The sequence below is a fragment of the Pieris brassicae genome, chromosome 2 (genome assembly GCF_905147105.1).
Source record: "Pieris brassicae chromosome 2, ilPieBrab1.1, whole genome shotgun sequence".
Lineage (NCBI taxonomy): Eukaryota > Metazoa > Arthropoda > Insecta > Lepidoptera > Pieridae > Pieris > Pieris brassicae.
In genome coordinates, this window is record NC_059666.1 from 9,024,913 (window position 1) to 9,045,955 (window position 21,043).

The 21,043-nt window shown below is 31.6% G+C and overlaps 5 protein-coding genes across 11 annotated transcripts in view; 3 read left to right on the forward strand and 2 right to left on the reverse strand.

Annotated features, from left to right (window-relative positions):
* Nucleotides 1–4,703, reverse strand: LOC123720067 (zinc finger CCHC domain-containing protein 8). The gene is made up of 7 exons (XM_045676520.1): nt 3,919–4,703; nt 3,654–3,832; nt 3,060–3,258; nt 2,680–2,811; nt 2,090–2,267; nt 980–1,386; nt 1–739 (listed from the first exon to the last, which is right to left on the reverse strand). The coding sequence occupies exons 1-7, from the start codon at nt 4,567–4,569 to the stop codon at nt 173–175; spliced, it is 2,313 nt and encodes a 770-aa protein (XP_045532476.1). The 5' UTR covers nt 4,570–4,703; the 3' UTR covers nt 1–172.
* Nucleotides 4,704–5,743: 1,040 nt separating this feature from the next.
* Nucleotides 5,744–8,704, forward strand: LOC123720518 (28S ribosomal protein S22, mitochondrial). The gene is made up of 7 exons (XM_045677160.1): nt 5,744–5,936; nt 6,015–6,241; nt 6,401–6,525; nt 6,851–6,908; nt 7,070–7,278; nt 7,865–8,045; nt 8,457–8,704. Exons 1-7 carry the CDS (start codon nt 5,822–5,824, stop codon nt 8,670–8,672), a joined length of 1,131 nt encoding a protein of 376 aa, XP_045533116.1. The 5' UTR covers nt 5,744–5,821; the 3' UTR covers nt 8,673–8,704.
* A 1,810-nt stretch (nt 8,705–10,514) lies between these two features.
* On the forward strand, nt 10,515–12,966 carry LOC123720108 (MORN repeat-containing protein 3-like). 2 transcript variants are annotated; one of them, XM_045676601.1, is made up of 5 exons: nt 10,515–10,721; nt 10,919–11,030; nt 11,591–11,838; nt 12,317–12,504; nt 12,774–12,966. In XM_045676601.1, exons 1-5 carry the CDS (start codon nt 10,577–10,579, stop codon nt 12,879–12,881), a joined length of 801 nt encoding a protein of 266 aa, XP_045532557.1. In that variant the 5' UTR covers nt 10,515–10,576; the 3' UTR covers nt 12,882–12,966. The 2 variants fall into 2 exon arrangements, with proteins under 2 accessions (XP_045532557.1, XP_045532559.1); XM_045676603.1 differs by having other exon boundaries at nt 10,967–11,030.
* A 781-nt stretch (nt 12,967–13,747) lies between these two features.
* On the reverse strand, nt 13,748–17,189 carry LOC123720584 (calcium release-activated calcium channel protein 1). Of its 6 annotated transcripts, none has more exons than XM_045677260.1 (4): nt 17,164–17,189; nt 16,578–16,608; nt 15,359–15,508; nt 13,748–15,023 (listed from the first exon to the last, which is right to left on the reverse strand). In XM_045677260.1, the coding sequence occupies exons 3-4, from the start codon at nt 15,494–15,496 to the stop codon at nt 14,499–14,501; spliced, it is 663 nt and encodes a 220-aa protein (XP_045533216.1). In that variant the 5' UTR covers nt 15,497–15,508; nt 16,578–16,608; nt 17,164–17,189; the 3' UTR covers nt 13,748–14,498. The 6 variants fall into 6 exon arrangements, with proteins under 6 accessions (XP_045533216.1, XP_045533212.1, XP_045533211.1 ...); XM_045677256.1 differs by lacking the exon at nt 16,578–16,608 and adding an exon at nt 16,835–16,938 and having other exon boundaries at nt 17,164–17,181; XM_045677255.1 differs by lacking the exon at nt 16,578–16,608 and adding an exon at nt 16,835–17,086 and having other exon boundaries at nt 17,164–17,181.
* Nucleotides 17,190–17,365: 176 nt separating this feature from the next.
* LOC123720050 (mitogen-activated protein kinase 1) overlaps nt 17,366–21,043 on the forward strand; it is a 57,989-nt gene continuing 54,311 nt past the window's right edge. Inside the window, exon 1 of the mRNA XM_045676492.1 lies at nt 17,366–17,753. Within this exon, the coding sequence (XP_045532448.1) occupies nt 17,626–17,753 (128 nt within the window). The 5' untranslated portion in view covers nt 17,366–17,625. The remainder of the gene's footprint in view (nt 17,754–21,043) is intronic.

A 21,043-nucleotide genomic window follows, 5' to 3' on the forward strand; every position in this document is an offset into this window, starting at 1 on the left:
TGTGTAAAACTATATTTATTATATAAGAAATGTACTTCTGGATGGTACCATGTACATAGTAATGGTAGACATAATTTTATATAATTATTGCTTTGTAAAATACACCATTATTACAATAGTAACTTGGGCTAAAATGTGTTACCACCCCTTATTGAGAGGTGGTAGACCCAAATCATGACTCTTGTATTCTATCCACTTCACTTTTAACTTTTTTTAAAAGGCTACTTATTTTTTTGTATTTACCTATTGAATTCGGAAGATTTTCAAAGTTGATAATGTCACAAATGTCTTTCGCGAACTTATCGTCACTTGGTAATTTCATGAATGGAGATGCAATGTTCATGACTGGTGTACCATACAGTGTGTCCTTGACTTTGCCAGCTTTTACTTCAGATATAATTGATTCTGATGGTGAAGGTACTTCGTCAGCTGGTTCAATTTTAGTTGTTTCTTCAGCATGTGCAGTATCTGGTTCCTCTATTATGTTACTGATATCCTGTTTAGAAGCAGTATCCTCTTTTTCCGATTCCAAGAGAATACACTCATCTACAATTTCTACACTTTTATCTGCAGCATTCTGTGACTTATTTTCAACAATAACATCTTTAGACATCTCAGTGTCAGTATCAGAATCGATCGCAATTTCAGCACTCTTAATAGCATCTAAGAGTTCCTGTTTTTCAGCTTCTAAATCATCAATGGTGGGGCTATTCCTACCACTGAGTGGTAACAAAATTTCCTGCGAAAACATAATCACTAGTAAAAATCACCTGTAATAACTATATTTAAAAAAAAATATATATTAGCTGTATTGGAACAGAAAATTGTTTTAGGATTGGGGAAAACCAGCAGGTTAAAATATTAGGTTGTATACAGCTAATTTATATTAGAAAATGATAATAATGGATTAAGGCCAAAATTTAGTTCCTCAACTAACATTTAATAAAATTGTAATATTAAAAATTAAAAAAATACTAACGTCATCATCATCAATTGTTATCAAATCATCTTCAGGCATAGGGATATCTGGCACCAGCATCACTTCAATTATTTCTACATCATCCATTGATTTATTGTCCGAATTATCCTCTGTGCTGGGTTTAGATGTTTCTCCAAAAGATTGCTTCTTTGATGAGGGTTCTTTTAATTCTAATGATTTAGAATTTGGAAGATCTGATCCAGAATTTTCAGCAGTTTTAAATTTCTCAGAATTAGGAGATTTTGTTTCTGTTGTTTTAGACTTCACAGGCTCTGAAGATTTTGGAGGGGTTTGGGGTTCTGATGGTTTAGGACTAGAAGGCAACTCTGGAGGGGGTGGAGGTGGAGATGGTAGGTTTGGAGGTTCATCATCAGGTAGAGGTGGAACAGATGGAAATTCTGCCATCTCTGTAATAAAAAAATACTTTATTATGAGTCAATCATTGAAGCGGATATTTTATAGTAAGTAAATATTGATATAATTAATAAACAATAGATCAAAAGTAAAAGTGGGAGGGAAACATGTATTACTATCACCTTTACCCTGTTAAATAATATATTGTTTTTATAGTCTTCACAGAGAATTATGACGAAGGCCGACAACGCACTAGCGAGCATTCTGGTAGAGAGCGAGCCCCTGGGCGGTATCACTTAACACCTTTTATCTTTTTACGTCTTTTTTCATAAACTACTTTCAATAGTAATTGTTTAGAGTAATTTAGTTTTTTTGCCGAACACCAATCTGGTGAACATGAATATTCCACAGTTTGATTATATATTGTATCTGAGTCGCGTTTTTTTTATAGAACAGGGGGCAAATGGGCAGGAGGCTCATCTGATGTTAAGTGATATCGTCGCCCATGGACACTCTCAATGCCAGAGGGATCGCGAGTGCGTTGCCTAAGTCGAATGGGTTCGGGAATACTTCAGTGGGCAGCTGGATCCACATAGCGGTGTTGCGCGGAAAAAATTGCCTTGAAAAACGCTCAGTCGTGGAACGCCTGACGTCAAGTGATACGGGTGGAATTTCATTTTGGTATTTGACAAAGGTAAGGTGATATGAGTTAAGACTAATGTTTAGCTTATCAAAGTAAATTTTTAGAAAACCCACCATCGCCACTATCCAGCTCCATTTCTGCTTGGCCTTCTTGAGAATTGTTTGCCGATGAAGGAAAGAATGTTAGTTTCTTCCGTTTGTAAGCCTTCATAGCATTTGGTGCTAATCTTTGTAACATTATAAATTTACTATCTTGTTCCGACAATGGTGGGAGGCCGTACAAATGTGATTCCTACAAAAATGTAATAATAATATATATAATAATAATAATTTATTGTAATAAAATAAATAAAATTATCAATAGCAACATTATTTATTTCCATAGATATAATCATAATATATATATATATATATATCTGTTCTATCAACAGAAAAAGACAGATGAAGAATACAATCTAAAATTTCCTATTGTGATTATTATCAAAAAGTAATTTTAGCAATTGAATCCTAACAATTTTGAATTAAAAATGCAAAGTGCAAATATATAGATACTCTACAAAAGATTATTACCTATAGTGTACATACACACAAGGTTGGAAAAACAATAGAATATCCATATTGCCTTTAATAAATGAATTAACAGGCATACTTCAAGGATCAGATGTTTAATTTCTTCCGTTAAAGCTACATACAATATAACATACCTCTATATATGTAGAACTTGTGGGTACATTAAATCCTGGAAAGTCGTGAATTTTTTTGATGTCATAACGGTCTTTTGTTCCTGGTTCAAAAACTTCACCGTCTTCTTCACCGGGATCGAGTATTCGTGTTCCCTGGAAAAAATACATTTGGTATTTCAAACTAGTTCAGAGAACTGTCGCATTGGTGGTAATAACTTAAGTTGTATAAATAAATATTAAGGAAGCATTTTTTTTGATCTTGAACGAATTGACAAACACTTATCAGAATGGGTAGTATCAATTGTTTTGACTTGTTGTAATAATTTTGAAAGATATAGACCATTTAGGTATTTGCTAATAAAGTACATGAACAAAAAACAGGCTAAAAACAGTAAATTTACCGTGGAATCAAACATATTGATGCCTGATGGTAAGATCTTAGCTTCTTCCATCCAACCACATGGATAGCCTAGAAGCCTCATTCTGTAAATATACAAGGGAAGCTCATATCTCTTGATACCTAACGCATGACGCAGTTGTCCTGAAATTCTTCCAGGTATGAGGTGGCCATATTTTTGGTCATCTTCAACATGATAACGTCTGTAAAATAATAAACATGGTTCAATATTACATAAAATCTAAAATTTTGTGGCATTCTGATGAAAATTGAATTGAAAATCCTTTTGAAAATTAATCCTAAGTAAAGTAAGTTCGTATGCCTAATGCTGACAGTCGAGTTTATTGCGGGATTATAAAGCGATAAAAGAATGTACACTGCTGCGCAGTTTTTACAAATTTTAGCTTCTTAAAAAGTACTTTATTACTACTTAATTGTTGTTGTTAATGAGAGTGGATGTGATGCTTTGTAGAGTGTATCATTGTATGGAAGAAAAGCTAAACAAACCAAAGCCTATTGATTTCAACGGTTTAGGGAGTTCATTGTTAAATCAAAGGATGTAAGATGGAATTTACACTGTATGTAAATAAATTCTCACCCAAGTTTAACACCTAAGTTTCTTCTTTTCTCTGCAATTCGAGAATGATTTCTGGGCTTTTTACAATCTTTTAATTGGTGTTCTCCATCACAATTAAAACATGTAAATCTTGACCGGGTAGCTTGTGTCTCATTTACTTTTATATCATCTTCTTGGATATTGGATATTAACTGTGATGCCTTAAAATATAAATGTTAATATTAAAAGCAACCGTATATGTAATGTATATTATTTTCACTATAGTATAGCTATCTCAAGATTTTACCTGTTTATACATAGGAACATCAGTATTGCCCCCACAAGGGGCTGTGTCCACAAAAAATAAGTTATCATTGAATGAAGAGACTTCAGTTTTATATTCTTTACTCTCCTTTGGCCAAATATCTAACTCAAGATCAGTATCACTATGTATAACTAGGCCCTCATTATCATGTTCTTTAAATAAGTCTAGCATAAAGTTTTTAATTTTACTTTTATATAATTTTGCAAACCTTTTATCTCTAAATCGAATGCTTATTAATGGTGTTTTATGCTCAGATTCCACTATACATAATTCACTATTGGAGGCTAGTGAATCTATTTGAATATTTTCATTAAAAATTCTTGTGCTAAAGTGTTCTTTGTTAATGGAGGCTGAACCATTTCTAATGTTTATACTTCTGTCACTAGAATTACTCTTTAAAACATTTCTGTCACTTTTCCCTCCATTTTGTGGTGTTATTTTTATAAAATGATCGTTAACTTTATCTGCGTCTACAGTATTTTTTTTACTAGAAGTGATTTCTTGAACCACCTGTTGTCCACCTTTTGAAATCTTTGTTTTTGATTTTTTGTGATCGTCATCGCTACTTCCAGATAAATCCTCATTATCTAGCTCGTATATAATATCCTTCATACCTGTCTTCCGTTTCGCCATATCAATATGTACATAAATAATTAATTTAAGGACTAAACTTCAAAAAAACACAAGTTTAGTAATAAGAAAATATTTTACAGCATTCCTGCGAAATAATATTGGAGTTGTTGACATCTATATTTCCAAAAAATATTCATTCATTGATCATTCGCATTTTGTCAGATTTGATCCAAGCACCAACTATCAAAATACCATAGAATGTTATAGATTACTGGCCATAGATTTATTCTGTGGAGAATCGACCTAAGGTCTAAGACGAAACGCCTTAAATTATAATGTAATAAATGGAGCAGTGGACATACAATATAAGTTTCTTTCACCAGAATATTGCTAAAAATTCTAATTCCTCTATTAAATCCTCATTTTCTATGGGGAAAGTATTCTTCATGTTTAATTTGGTATTTTTATGAATTTCGCTGCTTTCAGACCCAATCTCTCTTCGGCAGTGTTGGAACTTGGACTAAGTCTTTGTCATTTGAAAGTTTTATACGTTTCAAAGGTATTACTATTGAGGAATTTCCTCCTTTTTTGGGGATATGATCTATTCTTTATTATTTTGCATCAAACATTTCACTCTCCATGCCGCGGGCTGCGTGCGGCTCAGCGTACCGTCAACCGAGTGACCTTCATATACGTTTTTATGGTGGTGGTGGTGGTTTTAAAGCATCAAATAATAAGCTTTAGTCAAACACTAATTTCAGAGTCACACAAGTCTGTTTTTCTTTCATATTATATTTTTTTAATCCTTGGACTTTATCCATAAATTAAATGAACTCACTAAATCCAGAAACAACATGACGGAATAGGATGCTACGAACGACGCTGCCGACTTGCGGTAGAGTATTAACATGATGCTTGACTGCAAAATGCGTTCTATTGTACAATTACGCAAAAGCGTTAGTGTACGTAGAAAACTTTTCGGCTAAAATCGGTCTAGAGACTAGACCCCCAAGATTGTGTATTTAATATCTTAATAACCACTTTGATGACATGTAGTTTTCTGTATTTTTTTTAGTACAAAGCAAGAGTATAATAACAACTTGTACTTAGAAGTTTTGTTCACATTTGTCTTTTTTGGACTTTTCTTATTAAAAATAGACTTCCGTAAAATTATAAACTTTACGCATAGGCGCTAGAGGGTCACGTCTGTTGAAAGTGTTTCTTGTCTTAACCTCTGACACCTGACACAATAGCTAATCTGAGTTGTAGGTTATGTTTATTTATTATAAAATTAATCGTTTCTGCTAAAATCATGTCATTATTAAAAATTGTTCGAATTAATACGAAACATATTTTTACTAAACACAATGAAACCAATACACTCTATATTTCAAACAGAAAATTAAGCATAGTACCTTCAGTCTACGGTTTGTATCTACGATTGCTTTCATAATTCTTAATTGCAACGACGATAGTATCGCTTAGGTTTTTCTTGTGTTTTATAGATCAGGAAAATCCTGCTCCAAAGTTTTTTTCGTCTGGAATACAAGTGCTGTTAAAAAGGTTGACTAGACCAGAATTTTCCAAAGTGTTTCGTAAACGCACTAATAACAATACCGCGGTTCTCAAAACGCCCGTATACAAATTTCTTACTGACGAAGAGCTGAATATAGAGAAGGAAAAGGCTAACACAAATGCCGATCGCTTGTTGCAAATGCCTCCAGTAGTTAAGGTACGTAGTAGTACTCCAGTAGTTAGGTATTTAAATTTTGTTAATTCCTTCCAATTTAAATTTCTTTGCCAAAAGACCACATTCTCTTGCATGGAATCTTGGAAGAATCTTTCCTATACTTAGTGAATTATTCAATAGTTGGGCGAGTTATTGTTTTAGTTACATGAACAAATAAAAGATGTGCTCTCAAAAGACCCAGCACTAGTTGGATATGATAATGCAACATACATGTTTACCGACATTACCTTTGGTGTTGCCAATGAGCACAGGATTATTGTACAGAGGTATGTAGTCTCACAAATATTTGAATATGATAGGACTTATTTTACAGTGCTTGGGAAACAAACAGAAAAAACACTGAATTAATTTCATCAAATATATACATCACATAATATACAGAAAAATATTACATTGTAAAAGTAATTTAAAAATTTAGTAATTGCTATCAATTAAATGTGACCATAATTCATAATTAAATATGTGAATTCATAGTATTGTGTGTTGGTTTTTGTCCTATGTGGGAATGATCTTAACGAAATGGAACCTATCTGATAAAATCAAACAGATTAATAACTGTAATAATTCAATATAAGCTTTTTAATTTTTTAGAAATCCTGATGGTACGTTGGAAAGTTGTGATCGTGACACTAGAAAGAGGCTCAATCAGGTAATTAAAAAAAAGTTACAGTCTTACTGACATAAGATTATTAAGTTCACACAGCCAAGGCTCTCTCAATAGTTTTAGACCTATGAGGTCTAAGTATAATTTTATTGTATCAGTCGAAAGTAGAATTACATTAATACAATACTATTTCGATTACTCTACAGATCTATTTCCCACTGCAAGGTCGTAAGATCAGAGAACCAAAAGTTTTCTCTGAACCTGATAAATTTAATGGTTTATTGGAGGGTGAAAAATATGAGTATATCCTTGATAGAGCATGTGTGCAATATGAACCAGATGAACGCAAGTATCAAGAGATTACCAGTATTACATATCAACATATTGATTTGCATAGCAAGTTTAATTTGCTCAGGTAATTATTTTCAATTAAAATTAAAAATTCAAAGTACATAATCATAGAACCATCTAGCTTATATTGGACATTGTCAGCGATTTGGTTTCTCTTATAATACTATAGGATTGTCATATTTAGAATAAAAGAAAGTGCCAACAAATTTCCCCAACACAAAGTCGTTAACAAACTAGGGTTTTACAGTGTAGTTTGTAAAAAATAATAGGTTGAGATGCTTGTCCACTGCATTGACATTTTTTAAATATTTCTTTATAGTGGGATTTATCAGAAAAAGAGGACAAGGCAGTATTGTAAATCTTTAGTCAGTCTAGATGATAGGCGTAAATTCTATATACTTGTTTAGTTTTATTATAGCATAACCTCTGTGGTCTGTAAATGATAAAAGTAGTACTACAAAAATATTAAATCAAGTAAAGTTTATACAAAAATGACAATGTGAATGATGTGATAATGATATGAATCTGATTCAATAATGTATTTGAATAATTGAATAAACTCCATAAATAGTTGCATACATTCTTCTTACTTCACTAAAAATATAGTATAAGTAAGTATAATTAATATAATATCAAATTTATATCTTCAGATCAACTCGTCACTTTGGACCAATGGTCTTTTACTTAACATGGCATGAAAGCATGGATCGCCTAATGTTGGAGTTGGTTCAAAGTGGTGTGGTACGTGAAGCTGTACTGTTAGCTGCACTGAGACAGGCCGTACGCAATGATCTTAGCAATGGAGAAGACTATGATGCTTTGGTCTCAGAGGTATATGACTTTAAATAGCATTTATTTTAATAAAGCAACTGTAAGGATTTACATCAAATTATATGTAAACTGCCCTTAAACTGAATAGACACCATTGTTGTGAATGAAAATTTGAAATAAGGTTAATGCAATACATTTAGTTTTATATGTGATATTTTCTATTATATATACTTGTATATCGTGTATTTTACTTAAAACCAATAGGATTCTTGTCAAAATATTATTAATCATCAAGACAAGTTAACAAGTAAAAAGAGACTTCTAAAGACAATTTAACTAATTTTTTTGCTCTACTAGCCCACTCATTAACTTGCTATAAACATTGTATGTATATGTGTATTATGTCCTTGTCACTCTCACAGCTAAAAAATAAATTATGAATAGAACAATAAGAGTACTTGTCTTTTTTAGATTTTACCAAGACCGATACAGCTAACCAAACCAGAGATTCTTTCAGAGGAAGATATAGCACTGGATACAAAGTGTACTGACTTGATTGATAAATATATTAATACATCATCATCTATGAAGAGTCAACAAGCACTTGCTTTACAGGGCTTTAGAGAATATTATCAGCAAGTAGTAGACCTTAGTAGAGGCTTAAAGAAGGCCCATGGTAATGCATAAATTATATGCTTAAATAAATATTAGAGTAAGAAGTTGCGTTTTATTAGAATATTTTAGGAATGTATTTAGAGATTTTATTAAAATAAAAGTATTTTGTCTTAATGATTGAATATAGTTTTGTTTCTGTTTTAAATTAAGGTTTTTATTATGTCTTTTCTCTCAGATAAAGAAAACACCTGTTAATAAGCGTTAATGATGTGCAGTGTTTTTTTTTGTGTGATTGAGTTTGGGTGGTGTCTGACAGTTTGGACCCACCTGTATAAGTTTTGTTACAAATGTTAATGCATGTCTTTAAAATGAAGTACTGTATTGTAAGTAGTGTATTATTAAAATTTATACCTATTTATTAGTCTCAGCAAAAAAAATTTCTATTCGATATGGCCACCTTAGGCTTATTTATATACAGGCCTCAAATCTCTTTGGCCACGAATCTATGCAATTACGCACTGTTTCCAAGGGTAATTTTGCCACTGTTTGCTATAAAGATTTTTTAAGAGACTCAATGTCGCCGTGCCGTGGCCATGTCCTCTTAAACTCACCATAATTTGAAGTCTAAAGAGTTCAGGGCTGGGCTAGATGAGGGCCAGTCTTCAGTTCTTATAAAGTCCGGAACGTTGGTTTCAAGCTTCGAAACATATGATCCAAGACTGTATCTTGATACACTTTGGCTGATATTTTCACTCCTTTTTCACAAAAATATAGTTTTTTTGACTCCTTAATAAACCACGCCCCGCAAAACCATCACTGACGCAGAATGATGACCAAGTTTTGCTTTTCTGACCACTTGAGCAGCTTTAGAACTTGCAGTATTATCGTGAATATTTTTTAATCGGTACAGAAGTTATTTCTATGTTTTTACCTGTGTATCACGACAGAAGTCGTTTTGATCGATCCACTCTCTTTAATTGTAAATATTGATTTGAGGCATGTCCTATATATCAACGGTAAGCACTGAGCTTGAGGTTCTGTTTTATAATACGCGACTGAGTCCCAGCGGGAATCTTCATTTCTCGCCATAAGATTCATCCTAATGGGTTTCCATGAATTCTGGCTTTAAAAGCATTAGCAGCCTTTGTAGTTATAAAAACACGCGGCCGCCTCGATCTTCTCTGGTCTTCGACAGACGAAGTGTTGTTGTATCTGTTCATAGTCAAGTGGCGGAGAGTTTATTGCCAGTTCTTCTCGTCCGTTCTACGCCTTTGCTTTGAGAACTGGCAGTAAATATAAAATTAGAAGCGTATGGCATTTAATATGTATTTCTTTATTAACGTTCATATACATACATTGTGTTACCTAAATAAATAAATAATTTGAACTTGATAGTACGATATACGAACATACGGCTGATACCAAACTTTAGAAGTGTCTGGAATATGACCGAAGGCTTACCCACGGCGGCGGCATTCACGAAAAAATATGTAAAATGTCGCAAAATCGAATAAAGTTTTAAAAATAAAATCACGTATATTATATCAAAAACTTCCAAATTCAAATAATTTAAATGTTGAAAAAAAAAATCATGAAAGTTTTTATGTAAATGTAATGTTATATTTATGGCCAGACTAGTTATAAGTATTATCTCAGTTCATAGATACATTCTTAAGAACGCATATTCTTATGCTATCTTTTTATATAATATAATCGCTTGAGATGAGATTTACCGAACTTAGAACTTTATTTTAAAGTTTATTTCATAGGTTTGATTTTCAAGGTACCACTTTAATTATTCCTAGTTTCTTTATTATTTTTCATTAATTTGTGAATTATTACATTTTTATATTATTGTTCAACAAGAATAAACATTTTATTGTTTATTGAACTGTTGAAAAAAAATGTTGACATTATGTACTTACTTCCTTCAAATTGCCTTTTAAGTTTTTATAATATATGTATTATGATTTATAATGCCATTTTACCATCACCCAAGAAATTTCACGCCATTATTAAAAGCAGCTGAGAGAAAAGCTGTTAAAAATGGACTACATCACTGTATATTTACATCCAGATTCGATCGATACGTAGGTGACTGGAATAACGATTTGAAACAAGGTAGGTGTTTTATAAATTAAAAATTATATTAATCCAGAAAACAAACATACAACCTTTGTAACTATATAATAATATTTATACCTAATAGTTACAAAATACATTCCATTAAATTTTTAATTTGTAGTACGTAATCTATAGAATTATCTTTGTTAAATATAAGTTCCGCTAATTATTTCTTAATCACAGTTCCCAAGCAGGTAATATATTCAGAGATTCGATCAAGAACTTTCTAAGATGTTTCACAGGTAAAGGCTTGTTCCTGACATACACTGGAAAATTATACGAAGGCGATTGGTTCAAAGGATTTAGGTATAGTTTGCATAATGCTCACTAGTATTACATACCTACGCATTTCTTTTCCCAATTTTTATACAAACGTACATATAACATTAACTAGTATGTACGTTTTATATCTAAAGTAATTTTAGAGCTGGTTTTCAGCAACACTTGTCTATATTAATAGCAATTTTAATGGTAAAGTCGTGGTACTGTTGTAGTCTTATGTAATACGTGTAGCAAGATTTAATACGAGCTAAATGAAAAGCACTGTCTAAATAGGATAACGGTGTTCATTGAACGGTGTAAATAGTTAAATAATGTTACACAATAAAACAAATAAGCTGTAAAAATTGTATGTAGATACCTACTACATTTGGTACTAATTTTATGCTTATAATAATAAAGTGGCGTAACAGCCGTCTGAAGGGCTTTAGCCACACTTTTTTGTGTCCCCGTAGTCTGTAATTTCAAATTGCGATACCCACTGATGGTGTTGTATGCAATTTCGTTCTTGACTTCATAGTCATCACAATATTAATAGGGCTGTCACTATTCCTTGGATCATATTAATCCTTTTTTACATTTTACAGACACGGCTACGGTACCCTTAGCAATAAATTATTAAATGGGACATATAATCTAGAATATAGAGGAGAGTGGGTAAGGGGTAAACCAGAAGGTGCTGGCTGGAGATACTACGAGAATGGTAATGTTTACTTTGGGTTTTGGAGACGAGGCCAACGGCACGGCTACGGCAAGATGTGGTATGCAGATGGAACATTTTACGTTGGCTATTGGAATATGAGTAAAAAGGAAGGACTGGGAATGTTCGTTCAAGGTCCATATCAAATATTTCATGCGTTCAAGGTGTACAAGACTGATATCAGAGTCATTGCTAAATACAGTAAAACGTTGTTATCGTACCACGTAATTTAAACTTTGCAAACTATAGCAAAATTAGGAATCCTCTGTTATCATAGGACATCTTTGGTTGGCACTGCTAACTCAACGGCCACAAAGATAAGAAAGATAGGTATTTTTGCCTTAATGCTATAGAATAATTCGCAAAATGTAATAATGTATTTTAGTAAAATACATCGAAAAAAAATTTACCACTTATTTCCCAAAGGCATATTTACCGCGAAAATAGGCCGTTTCAATACAATTAGCAATCTAGGGAAACGGTTATAACTTATCAACATCTATACGAGCATATCTTCACTATTTTATAATGTTCTTTGTCAATCTGAAGAGCAATTGCACTTTCTACGCATGGTTTGGATGATAACTATTACAAGGTGTTAAATTGTTTTTAGTTAATGGTAACCGTTATGAAGGAAACTGGCATCACGATAAGAAAAACGGTATTGGCCGTTTCTACCACCTTCACACTGGACAGTTGCAGGAAGGATGCTGGCAGGACAACGTTTGTGTTATGTCTAAGATGTCAGATATAGAGATTCGACAGTTTTGTTACTTTCCATCTGAGTATCCTATACCACCTGTAAGTACCTAAGTAGTGCAAAATAAGCACACACTTACATACAGTTTAGTCCTTTTATTGTTTAGCTGTATTTCTTGCTAGCACATACAAATTAAAAATATCATATAATTTTATAAATATCTGTGGACTGTAGGGTGACTCGCGGTGAACTCAATATATTTTTATCCGCGAAGTTATGTATAAATTTTAAAATAAACCATATACATTATAATTCATGTTAAAAAATAGCATAGCGCATTCCACGTAAGTGTTCCTCTTGATATTTCCAGGAAACTTTACTAGAGTCAAAGAAAATACTTGAGGATAGCGAGTTCTGGCTTAAACAACAGATAGGGAACATAGACAATAAATTAAAGATTTGTATTGATAAAATGTAATTTATTAAAAAAATCTACGTCATATCATAAAATTTTTAATATTTTTTCAAAAATTATACATTTAAAAATCGTCTAACTTTTTCATTCCGACTTTTACTGTTATATCACAGCATTATAGTTAATAAGCTTTATTAAGTTTACAAAGCTGTTAAGTGTAATATTAGGTACTACTTATACAACTACGGGTAAGACTCAAGAGTCGAGACTTATTGAGATAATGGAGTCATACGTCGAGTTAATTTTAGATTTATATAATAAAAACTGGTTTGGAACTAAGTATCAATGTATGCTTTTAAAGAGTACGAAAACAGTTGCTCACATACACATATGCTTATATCCAATAGCTAATGTTTTAGCATAAGATAATACTGGTAAGGGGTTTGCGATTCAATTCGAATTGCAAAGTTTGTTTTTATAATATACAGGGTATAACCAATATTTTGAGAAGTTTACAAAGATAATAGTGGTCTAATTAAATTATATTTAGACGATGATTTTAAGGAATGGTAAGGTACTTTTAAATCTTTATAACGGCCAATTAAAAGATGTCTTTTTATGCGCGTATGACAAAAATATACTATTTTAAAACCCGTTCATTTTAATACAATTTACTGCTATTAATAAATTTAATATATTCCGGCTATGCATAAATAAACATAACGTCATGATAATTAAACGCGTATTAATGTAAATGTGTATTTTTTACTAATATATCGTCTCACTTTCTCAATATATTTTTTTCTGTAATGGGGTTACAGATACCTGCAAACTTCTTGAGCATTAAAGAAGGGAGTGGGGGAAAGTTTGCGCAGAGTACACAGCGCGGGACACAAACATCAACTGATTTACCAATCACACGATCTCTCCCGCCGCCCCTCCCTTCCCAGTGACAACTAAAAGTCGCTTCTGCGCAGGCACATTTGTTCAAGATGTTTGCCGGTATCTATATAATTGTTATAATTAAGGAGTCAATTCAGATATCGTATCATGATTCAAGATACAACAATCTTATATTGCGACCTCATTTTTTAAGTTTCAAGGTCAATACATTGTACGAGGCCGTTATAAATTCGAAGGTTATAATTCATATTAAACTCAATAATTTCTTTTTCTGTTTGATTTCTTAATATTACCCCCTTCAATGTATCTTTTCGCCACACTTGCAAATTCGAGCATAATCTAAGACAAAACGTATGATCTTTTATTGTGTTCATCTTTTTCACATAAATAAGAATATATTACGTACAATTCATTTAATTTATTTTAAGACATAAAATATTAAGTAAAATAAGTTTAATAAAATTAATACTAAAATTTGGTTGTACACGAACTATTAATTATAATATATTGAATAAAATTATACGATTAAATAATGTAATAGAATATATCATTTCAAATGAATTTGTTATATATTAAGTCAAATATTGCTTGTTTAATAGAGAGATGCGAGAGATTCATAAAATTGGCTGTGACAATTTTTTTGTTACTATTACAAAATCTAGTGCAATCACTAATTGGCACCTCAAGTCTTAAGTACAATTTAAGTATATTTTTCTTACCTACTGTAAAGAGCAACAAAAAGTATAAATTATAACATTCCCATATAAAAATACTAAATCATACAACTCGGGCCTGATCAAACAGTGTCATGTTATTCATTCGCGAGTCTTGATCACCTAGTTCAATTTGTTCTTTCAAAAATTCTAATTCCTTTATACCACAGTTGACAACTTCATATTTATGTGTGGCTAATGACATATAAAAGTGTATGGCGAATGCTAAAAAAATTATCATAACTGGAATTAGAAGAACACAGGCGGACCAGGCGGCCGTGGGGCTCAAATCATAGAATTTCACCCAGCAGAGAATAGCTATTTCTACTAAGAATAAGATAAGACCTAACAATGTTGAAAAGGCCCATGCAATCTCTATATACCAATGTAATCTCTCGTGGGGAGATTCGTGAACTAAGGATATGCTGTGGAGGTTACCAATAGCTTCAATGTTTGGTAAGATACATGTGCTGATCATCAAAGCCAGCATGTGGACTGCTACCAACAATGTAGTACAAACTGTGAACGCTACCAACATACCAGCGGGAATTGTTGTTGGCGTATTTAGTTGTACCTCAACCATTGCTACCTGAAAGAAAATATCTATAGTAAGGTTTGCCAAGGAATTTTTTTTGTAAATATTGTATTTATTGTTGCAAGACAGGTCTAGATTTAAATTAATTACAGTCATATTTTTGCTGCTGGTTTTGAAAGTATTGAGAATTGTAGTTGATCAATGACGGATCAAATTAAAATAGTGGCTGTTATAGCTACCTATTTCCCTCTCAATTTCTACAGTTATTTTTCCATTGTCTATATCCACTGTATTAAGTAGTTGTTCCTGTCCTTATTATTAACATAGGACCTTGTTAAAAATATTGAATATAAAATACTGAATGTATGTCCTTCCACACCACAATTTACCATTGCAAATCCAGATAAGAGTGCTGAAGTTTTGCTGGATGCCTTAAGTTTAGCTCGACTGAGCTGTAACTTTCTCCAAGAGAGATACGCTGGCGTGTGTAGGGCGTCATCAGCATTCATCGCGCCCTCGTTTGCCATCACGCACTTATGCTGTAAAATATAACAGGAAATGTTTAATTGGTAACTTACGCGTCAGTTAAACAAAAAATATCTTGACATATCTATCACATAGACAATGAGCCTTGCGTTGTAAGGTTATGTAAAGGAATGGACTTGTTATCATTTTATGCTTTGTTGGGTTTTATATAATCATAAGCATACTATAACACTTTGTAAAAGCAACCCACGATTGATGAAAATGCCCTTAAAATCTTTGAGGTTTTTCAAATAATATATGCTAAATTAAGCAGCTTTTATTATTATAACATAATCAAGGTAAATTTTTGAGTAACCCTAATAGAATATACATTTAAAAACAACTTTTTCAGAAAGATAATGATGTAATGTGTATTTTATTGTTAACAAGGCAGTATATAACTAGTTAACCACATATTTTTTAACTGATTATATTTAAGAAAACACATTAAAAGAATTAGCTAGAAGCCATGATGCCATTTACAAAAAGAAAACCTGTTACACTCTGCAAATTTTAAGAAAATTAGAAAAAAACTGTAAAAACTTATATAATTTTACAAAAATTGAACATAAAATGTTGCCCAACATTGCCAAACACAAGTAAATATCCTAAAATGACAAGAGTTAAAAGCTATATGAGGCCTATTTAACAAGTATTCATATTCATAAATATTTATTATAGATGAATTATTTGTCATACCTATCCAATAAACCCACTAAGTCATTTGAATATGGTTTACTGAGAGACAGTATTATATGAAAAGGCTATAGACTTCAACTTCAATGTTTATTTCAAGCACATAAGTAAAAAGCAGATATTTTAAGTTGAAGCAGCAATTATAAGTTAACATAAATTAATGAATATTATAAGTAATTTATTAACAAACATTATAGACAATTGTATATATAAATTAACACAAAACCATCTTAAACCCTATTGTGAACCACAAGCAGATGAATAATAAAAAAAGGCTAACAAAACTTTAAATAATATTATTTACATTTTAAAGAAGGCATGATATCACTAAAAATTATGGACCTAAATGATTGCTCCCTGTGAAAAATATATAATTTTATAACTCACTTTTTAACAGGAATTTGGGGTCCAATTTTTACTGGAAAAACAATAAAAACCCCCTGATAATATACTTGTGTTTACAACATAAAAATAAGGAATTGTAGGAGATAAACTTAAATGTATGTAATGCTTGTTAAAAAAAGGCAAGCAACAAACTTAATCAAATGTGAAATGCAATTCGAAATCAATTAGTTTCTAAATTAAACGAGTAATGTATTAAAGTGACCTAGACGAATGCAAACATTGAATTAGAGGACTCGTACCTTGGTTGGGTTTGGGCACCAATTGTTAGAATGAGTGTAACGACTGGGAGGATGCCCGAGGTGGTAATTATTGCCGACTGTACTAGCTGACCAAACCGACATACCTAAACAATACACGATAGACCTTCAAGTCGCCGGGGTCACTTGATTAGATTCCCATGCAATTTAATTCTATACACTATATTTAAATGTATATGTCGGTAGCTTCGGTTTACCGCAGTGGTATTATTTATATGAGAATAAGAATAATGTCTAAAAGCAAAATAATTAACATGGTATCTACAATAGGTATATAATAAGATAAAATAAATTATATTAAAAATATTTACGGAGTAGAGACTTAGAAGAACGTAGGTTGATATTTAAGCAAAAGTCAAAACGTAATACAGATGTCAAATGTCATAATTTAAATTATGCACGTCATTTTACGTTACGACTTTTAGTAGTGACACTGAGAAGTCGTAAGATATGTCATATCGGAACGCCATTGCTATGTGAAAGAGATAGCTATAATTATCTCACTCATTTTCTAACGGTATTGCGTCCGTGCGGGAGTGTCCAAGAAAATTAGGAAATCGGACGAATGAGAATGATAAGTCACTTGTCTTATTTGTGGATAATGTAGGTCGGATATACTGTTTGTTTTGGTTTATTATTGGCTATCGTTGAGAAGAACTTGTCTAAGACCAATGCTGAAGAATTTAAGCACAGTTGTTTGAAGTACTGTGAGAGAAAGCTGTAAATATTTTATTTGTGCTGTGGTTAAGTGGCTTCCCGTTTGTTGTGTCACGATGGCTGAGGCTGCAGCTGCTACTACCACGAACCCTAATGCTGAAATAGTGCGAGGACAGGTGTTTGAAGTTGGACCGAGGTATAAAAACCTGCAGTACATTGGCGAGGGAGCTTATGGCATGGTTGTGTAAGTACTTACCTCATCACCATTTACAAACCCTGTTTCTATTTATTATTTTAGAAAACAAACCAAACTGTAACAATATGTGGATTTATATGTATATTTTTATGTGGCAATTACTTCATTTTGGCACAAATTATGCATTTTATTAAATAAACAAAGTTTAGTTGAAGGATTACACATGGTTAAAAAACTGGTACAAGTGATTATAATCAATCATATATATTACACAAGACTAGCTTTAACGAAAAACTATTTATTTAAAAATTTAGTTGATACTTAATTATCTCAGTATAGTATGCATTCATAGATATGTAACTGACATAAAATGTAAAACCATAAAACAGATAAGATATATTTGAGTTAGATTATCATGCTAGTTAGTAACAATGACTCCAATAAGGCATAATAAATGTTGATTGAACTCATATTAGAACCAGAATATTTATAAGTATTATAGCTATATACTTTAACTTAAGTTTTATAAGTACTGAAAATAAACAATAGTTATGTAAAAAATTTAACAACCTAACAACATTTATAATTTTTTGTAGTGCATCTTTTTGCTTATTAATTAAAGGTGCATAGTATTTGCAGATATTTTGTTGCTTTATTTTGATGTTATGAATTGATTCCCTTAAGTAGTGATTAATGATATAACCAACATGTGTTTATGAACCATGTATGAGGTATTGTAAAGGTGTTACTTTATAATATTTATGTCAAGTTTATTTAGTTTTTGTTAGTGTCAAGTACATTAATAATACAATCTTTATCTTTTTGGATCAGATTTTTGCTCACTGGACTCAAGCACTTATCTAAGCTATCTTAGTACTCAGGTCTAAGGAGATACTTATGATGCTTTGTAAGTAAAGATAATGGTTGAATAGATTAGTACACAATAATTTTTGAATGAATAGATTTCCTTACACGATTGTGAATAAACTACTTATAGTCATACATTATATTAGCCAAATTCATTATGTAGTCCATAGAAACAAATAAAAGTTATATGAGGAAACTTATCAGATATTAAGGAAAATCATTTACATTTATGCTGTAGGTATGGTAGAAACATTGTTGGTTTAAGATTATTTTGATGCTACCAGTGATGGACTAAGCTACTTTACTAATATTTAATGAGTAACTGAAATTCTGCATTTTAAATATACTACAAATCATTAAGTTAAATTTAAAGTTTCATAATGCTTAGTGGCTGGAGTTGTTAGTGTGCTCCCTTAACATAAGTTTTGATGAGTTATAGCAAGTATCTGAGTAAGACCATCATAATATACTATAGGCATCAATCAGTAAAATATGATGTTTCATACTTTTTTAAGTAATACAAGAATAATTTTTTTTTTAATAATAAAACCCTTGACCTAATTATGATTATATTATTAAGTTTTTAACTAATTTAAAGGTTATACCACTTTGCCCCATTGACTATTTTCTGACAGGAAATAGAAGTAAATATATATAAACACTATTTCATTTCATTTATATATTTAAATTTATAAAGCTGTAATCTTTGCTAAAAACATGTGCAGTATAAAACATAAATAAATTGAATGCTGGAATTGATCAATTTTGCATTGTCTATTTTAAATAATTATATATCATATAGTAACGGAAAATTTAACTAACATTTAGGGTGTCCATATTTTTATATACCCCAGACATGCTCTTTTAAGAAAAGAATTATCACAGAGTATTGTCTATTAGTTTTGTTATGAGAAGGAATGTACGTGATCGGAGCACTGAATACGCGATGATGTCGGCCCGACCTTAGTTATGCCACATCCGTTATTCTATCACCTTAATATCCGAGAATTCTTGAGATATATTTTGCGATTATTTCTAGGGATATTGAAATAAACGTATTTATAACGCAAGAATCATCTTAACTTTGAATAATCATTTACTTGGTAAGTTGCGCTCTTTAAAAATTGTTTTTACCACAAAAATCAGTAATATTACGATTTCTCACCCTCGTTATTTTGTTCCTAACGATATGATCATATGGGGCTTCTTATTCCTTAATAAACGGACCGTCCTTTTTTCCATATATCGAAGATCGCTGAATCTTCTTACTTCCTAGTTTTGTATATTATGTGATATAAATTGTGTTTTATAGAAACCTGACAGTAACAAACAAAAAAATCACTCTTGCCGGCGTTTGGAAGTTATGCCTATACATACATAATTTGACGATTCATTTTTATTTATGTAGATAAGCTTGTACACCTTTGTTAAACTTTGGGTGAACTCATTTTAATAATAATAATATCTCTTCATTTCGCTTTGTGCTGCTGGTATCAGATATGTACGTACTACAAAAATTATATTAAGTTAAGAACGAAATATGTAACCATGCAATCGCCGCTTCAAATGTCTTGAGTTAAGAGAAGATATATTTTAATACTTTATAAAGTCAATCCCTCGGTCATCGGTGGTCATATAGAAACATAATTAAACAGACTCTCTCGTCTGATAACTTTTCATATTGGCATGATAAAAATTCTTTTAGGAACGGATTTTTACAGTTGATTAAATATGAAAAGCTCAACGGAGACAATCTAAAATAGAAATCTTGATCTGAAATTAACTTCGAACTTAAATAGTTTTATAAGCTAGATTGGTACTTAAACGTTGTTTTACCGAAGTCCAAAGTTGGGAAAACTTATATTGGTAACTTTCGTCAAAAGAAATGGAAACGGAGATATGTATTTATGTTGTATATAAAGAATATTAATGATAAAAATTATTTAAAATTTTAAGAGCCCATAACTGTAGCTTACGCTCTTCCGAAAACTATATCCCTGAAATCGCATCTAATAACGCTTTCTTAGCGATTTCTTTAAAGTCTGCAGTTAGGCTATGGAATTCACTTCCCTTCCCTATTCGCTTAGCTTTTTTTTTAAATTTCTTCTGTACAATACCCGTCCAGACGTATACCTAAATTTCGTAGTAACTGACGTGAGACCGATCTTAAATTATCGTGATTCATGTGCACTTTTTATTTTTCATGTATGTATCCTTTTTTTAAGTTTAGTTTGGGTTTTTTTGTTCCTATTTAGTGTTGTCTTAATAACTATAGGTAATATGTAATTTTGCACTTCTTACCTTACCTTATCTAATTTAATACATTCTATTATCACAGTGGTTGCCTGGAAGAGATCGCTCGAAAGCGATAAGGCCGCCAGTAGCCCTTTCCGTTTCTTCTCATTTAATTATGTTAAAAATTAAATTAAATAAATATTTAAGAAAAACTTTTGACATATTATCCATTGGCG

Bases quoted from the DNA above. Each gene is read 5' to 3' on its own strand.
- LOC123720108 (XM_045676601.1), top strand. From the start codon at position 10,577: ATGCCATTTTACCATCACCCAAGAAATTTCACGCCATTATTAAAAGCA. The intron at 11,031-11,590 runs GTATAGTTTGCA...TACATTTTACAG, and splicing joins GATTGGTTCAAAGGATTTAG to ACACGGCTACGGTACCCTTA. The intron at 12,505-12,773 runs GTAAGTACCTAA...TGATATTTCCAG, and splicing joins CTGAGTATCCTATACCACCT to GAAACTTTACTAGAGTCAAA.
- LOC123720584 (XM_045677256.1), bottom strand. From the start codon at position 16,936: ATGTCGGTTTGGTCAGCTAGTACAGTCGGCAATAATTACCACCTCGGG. The intron at 15,509-16,834 runs GTACGAGTCCTC...TATATTTTACAG, and splicing joins GGTGCCCAAACCCAACCAAG to CATAAGTGCGTGATGGCAAA. The intron at 15,024-15,358 runs GTAAATTGTGGT...ATTTTCTTTCAG, and splicing joins TCTTATCTGGATTTGCAATG to GTAGCAATGGTTGAGGTACA.
- LOC123720518 (XM_045677160.1), top strand. From the start codon at position 5,822: ATGTCATTATTAAAAATTGTTCGAATTAATACGAAACATATTTTTACT. The intron at 6,909-7,069 runs GTAATTAAAAAA...ATTACTCTACAG, and splicing joins CTAGAAAGAGGCTCAATCAG to ATCTATTTCCCACTGCAAGG. The intron at 7,279-7,864 runs GTAATTATTTTC...TTATATCTTCAG, and splicing joins AGCAAGTTTAATTTGCTCAG to ATCAACTCGTCACTTTGGAC.
- LOC123720067 (XM_045676520.1), bottom strand. From the start codon at position 4,569: ATGGCGAAACGGAAGACAGGTATGAAGGATATTATATACGAGCTAGAT. The intron at 3,833-3,918 runs GTAAAATCTTGA...TTATATTTTAAG, and splicing joins ATGTTCCTATGTATAAACAG to GCATCACAGTTAATATCCAA. The intron at 1,387-2,089 runs GTGGGTTTTCTA...TTTTTATTACAG, and splicing joins GGAGCTGGATAGTGGCGATG to AGATGGCAGAATTTCCATCT.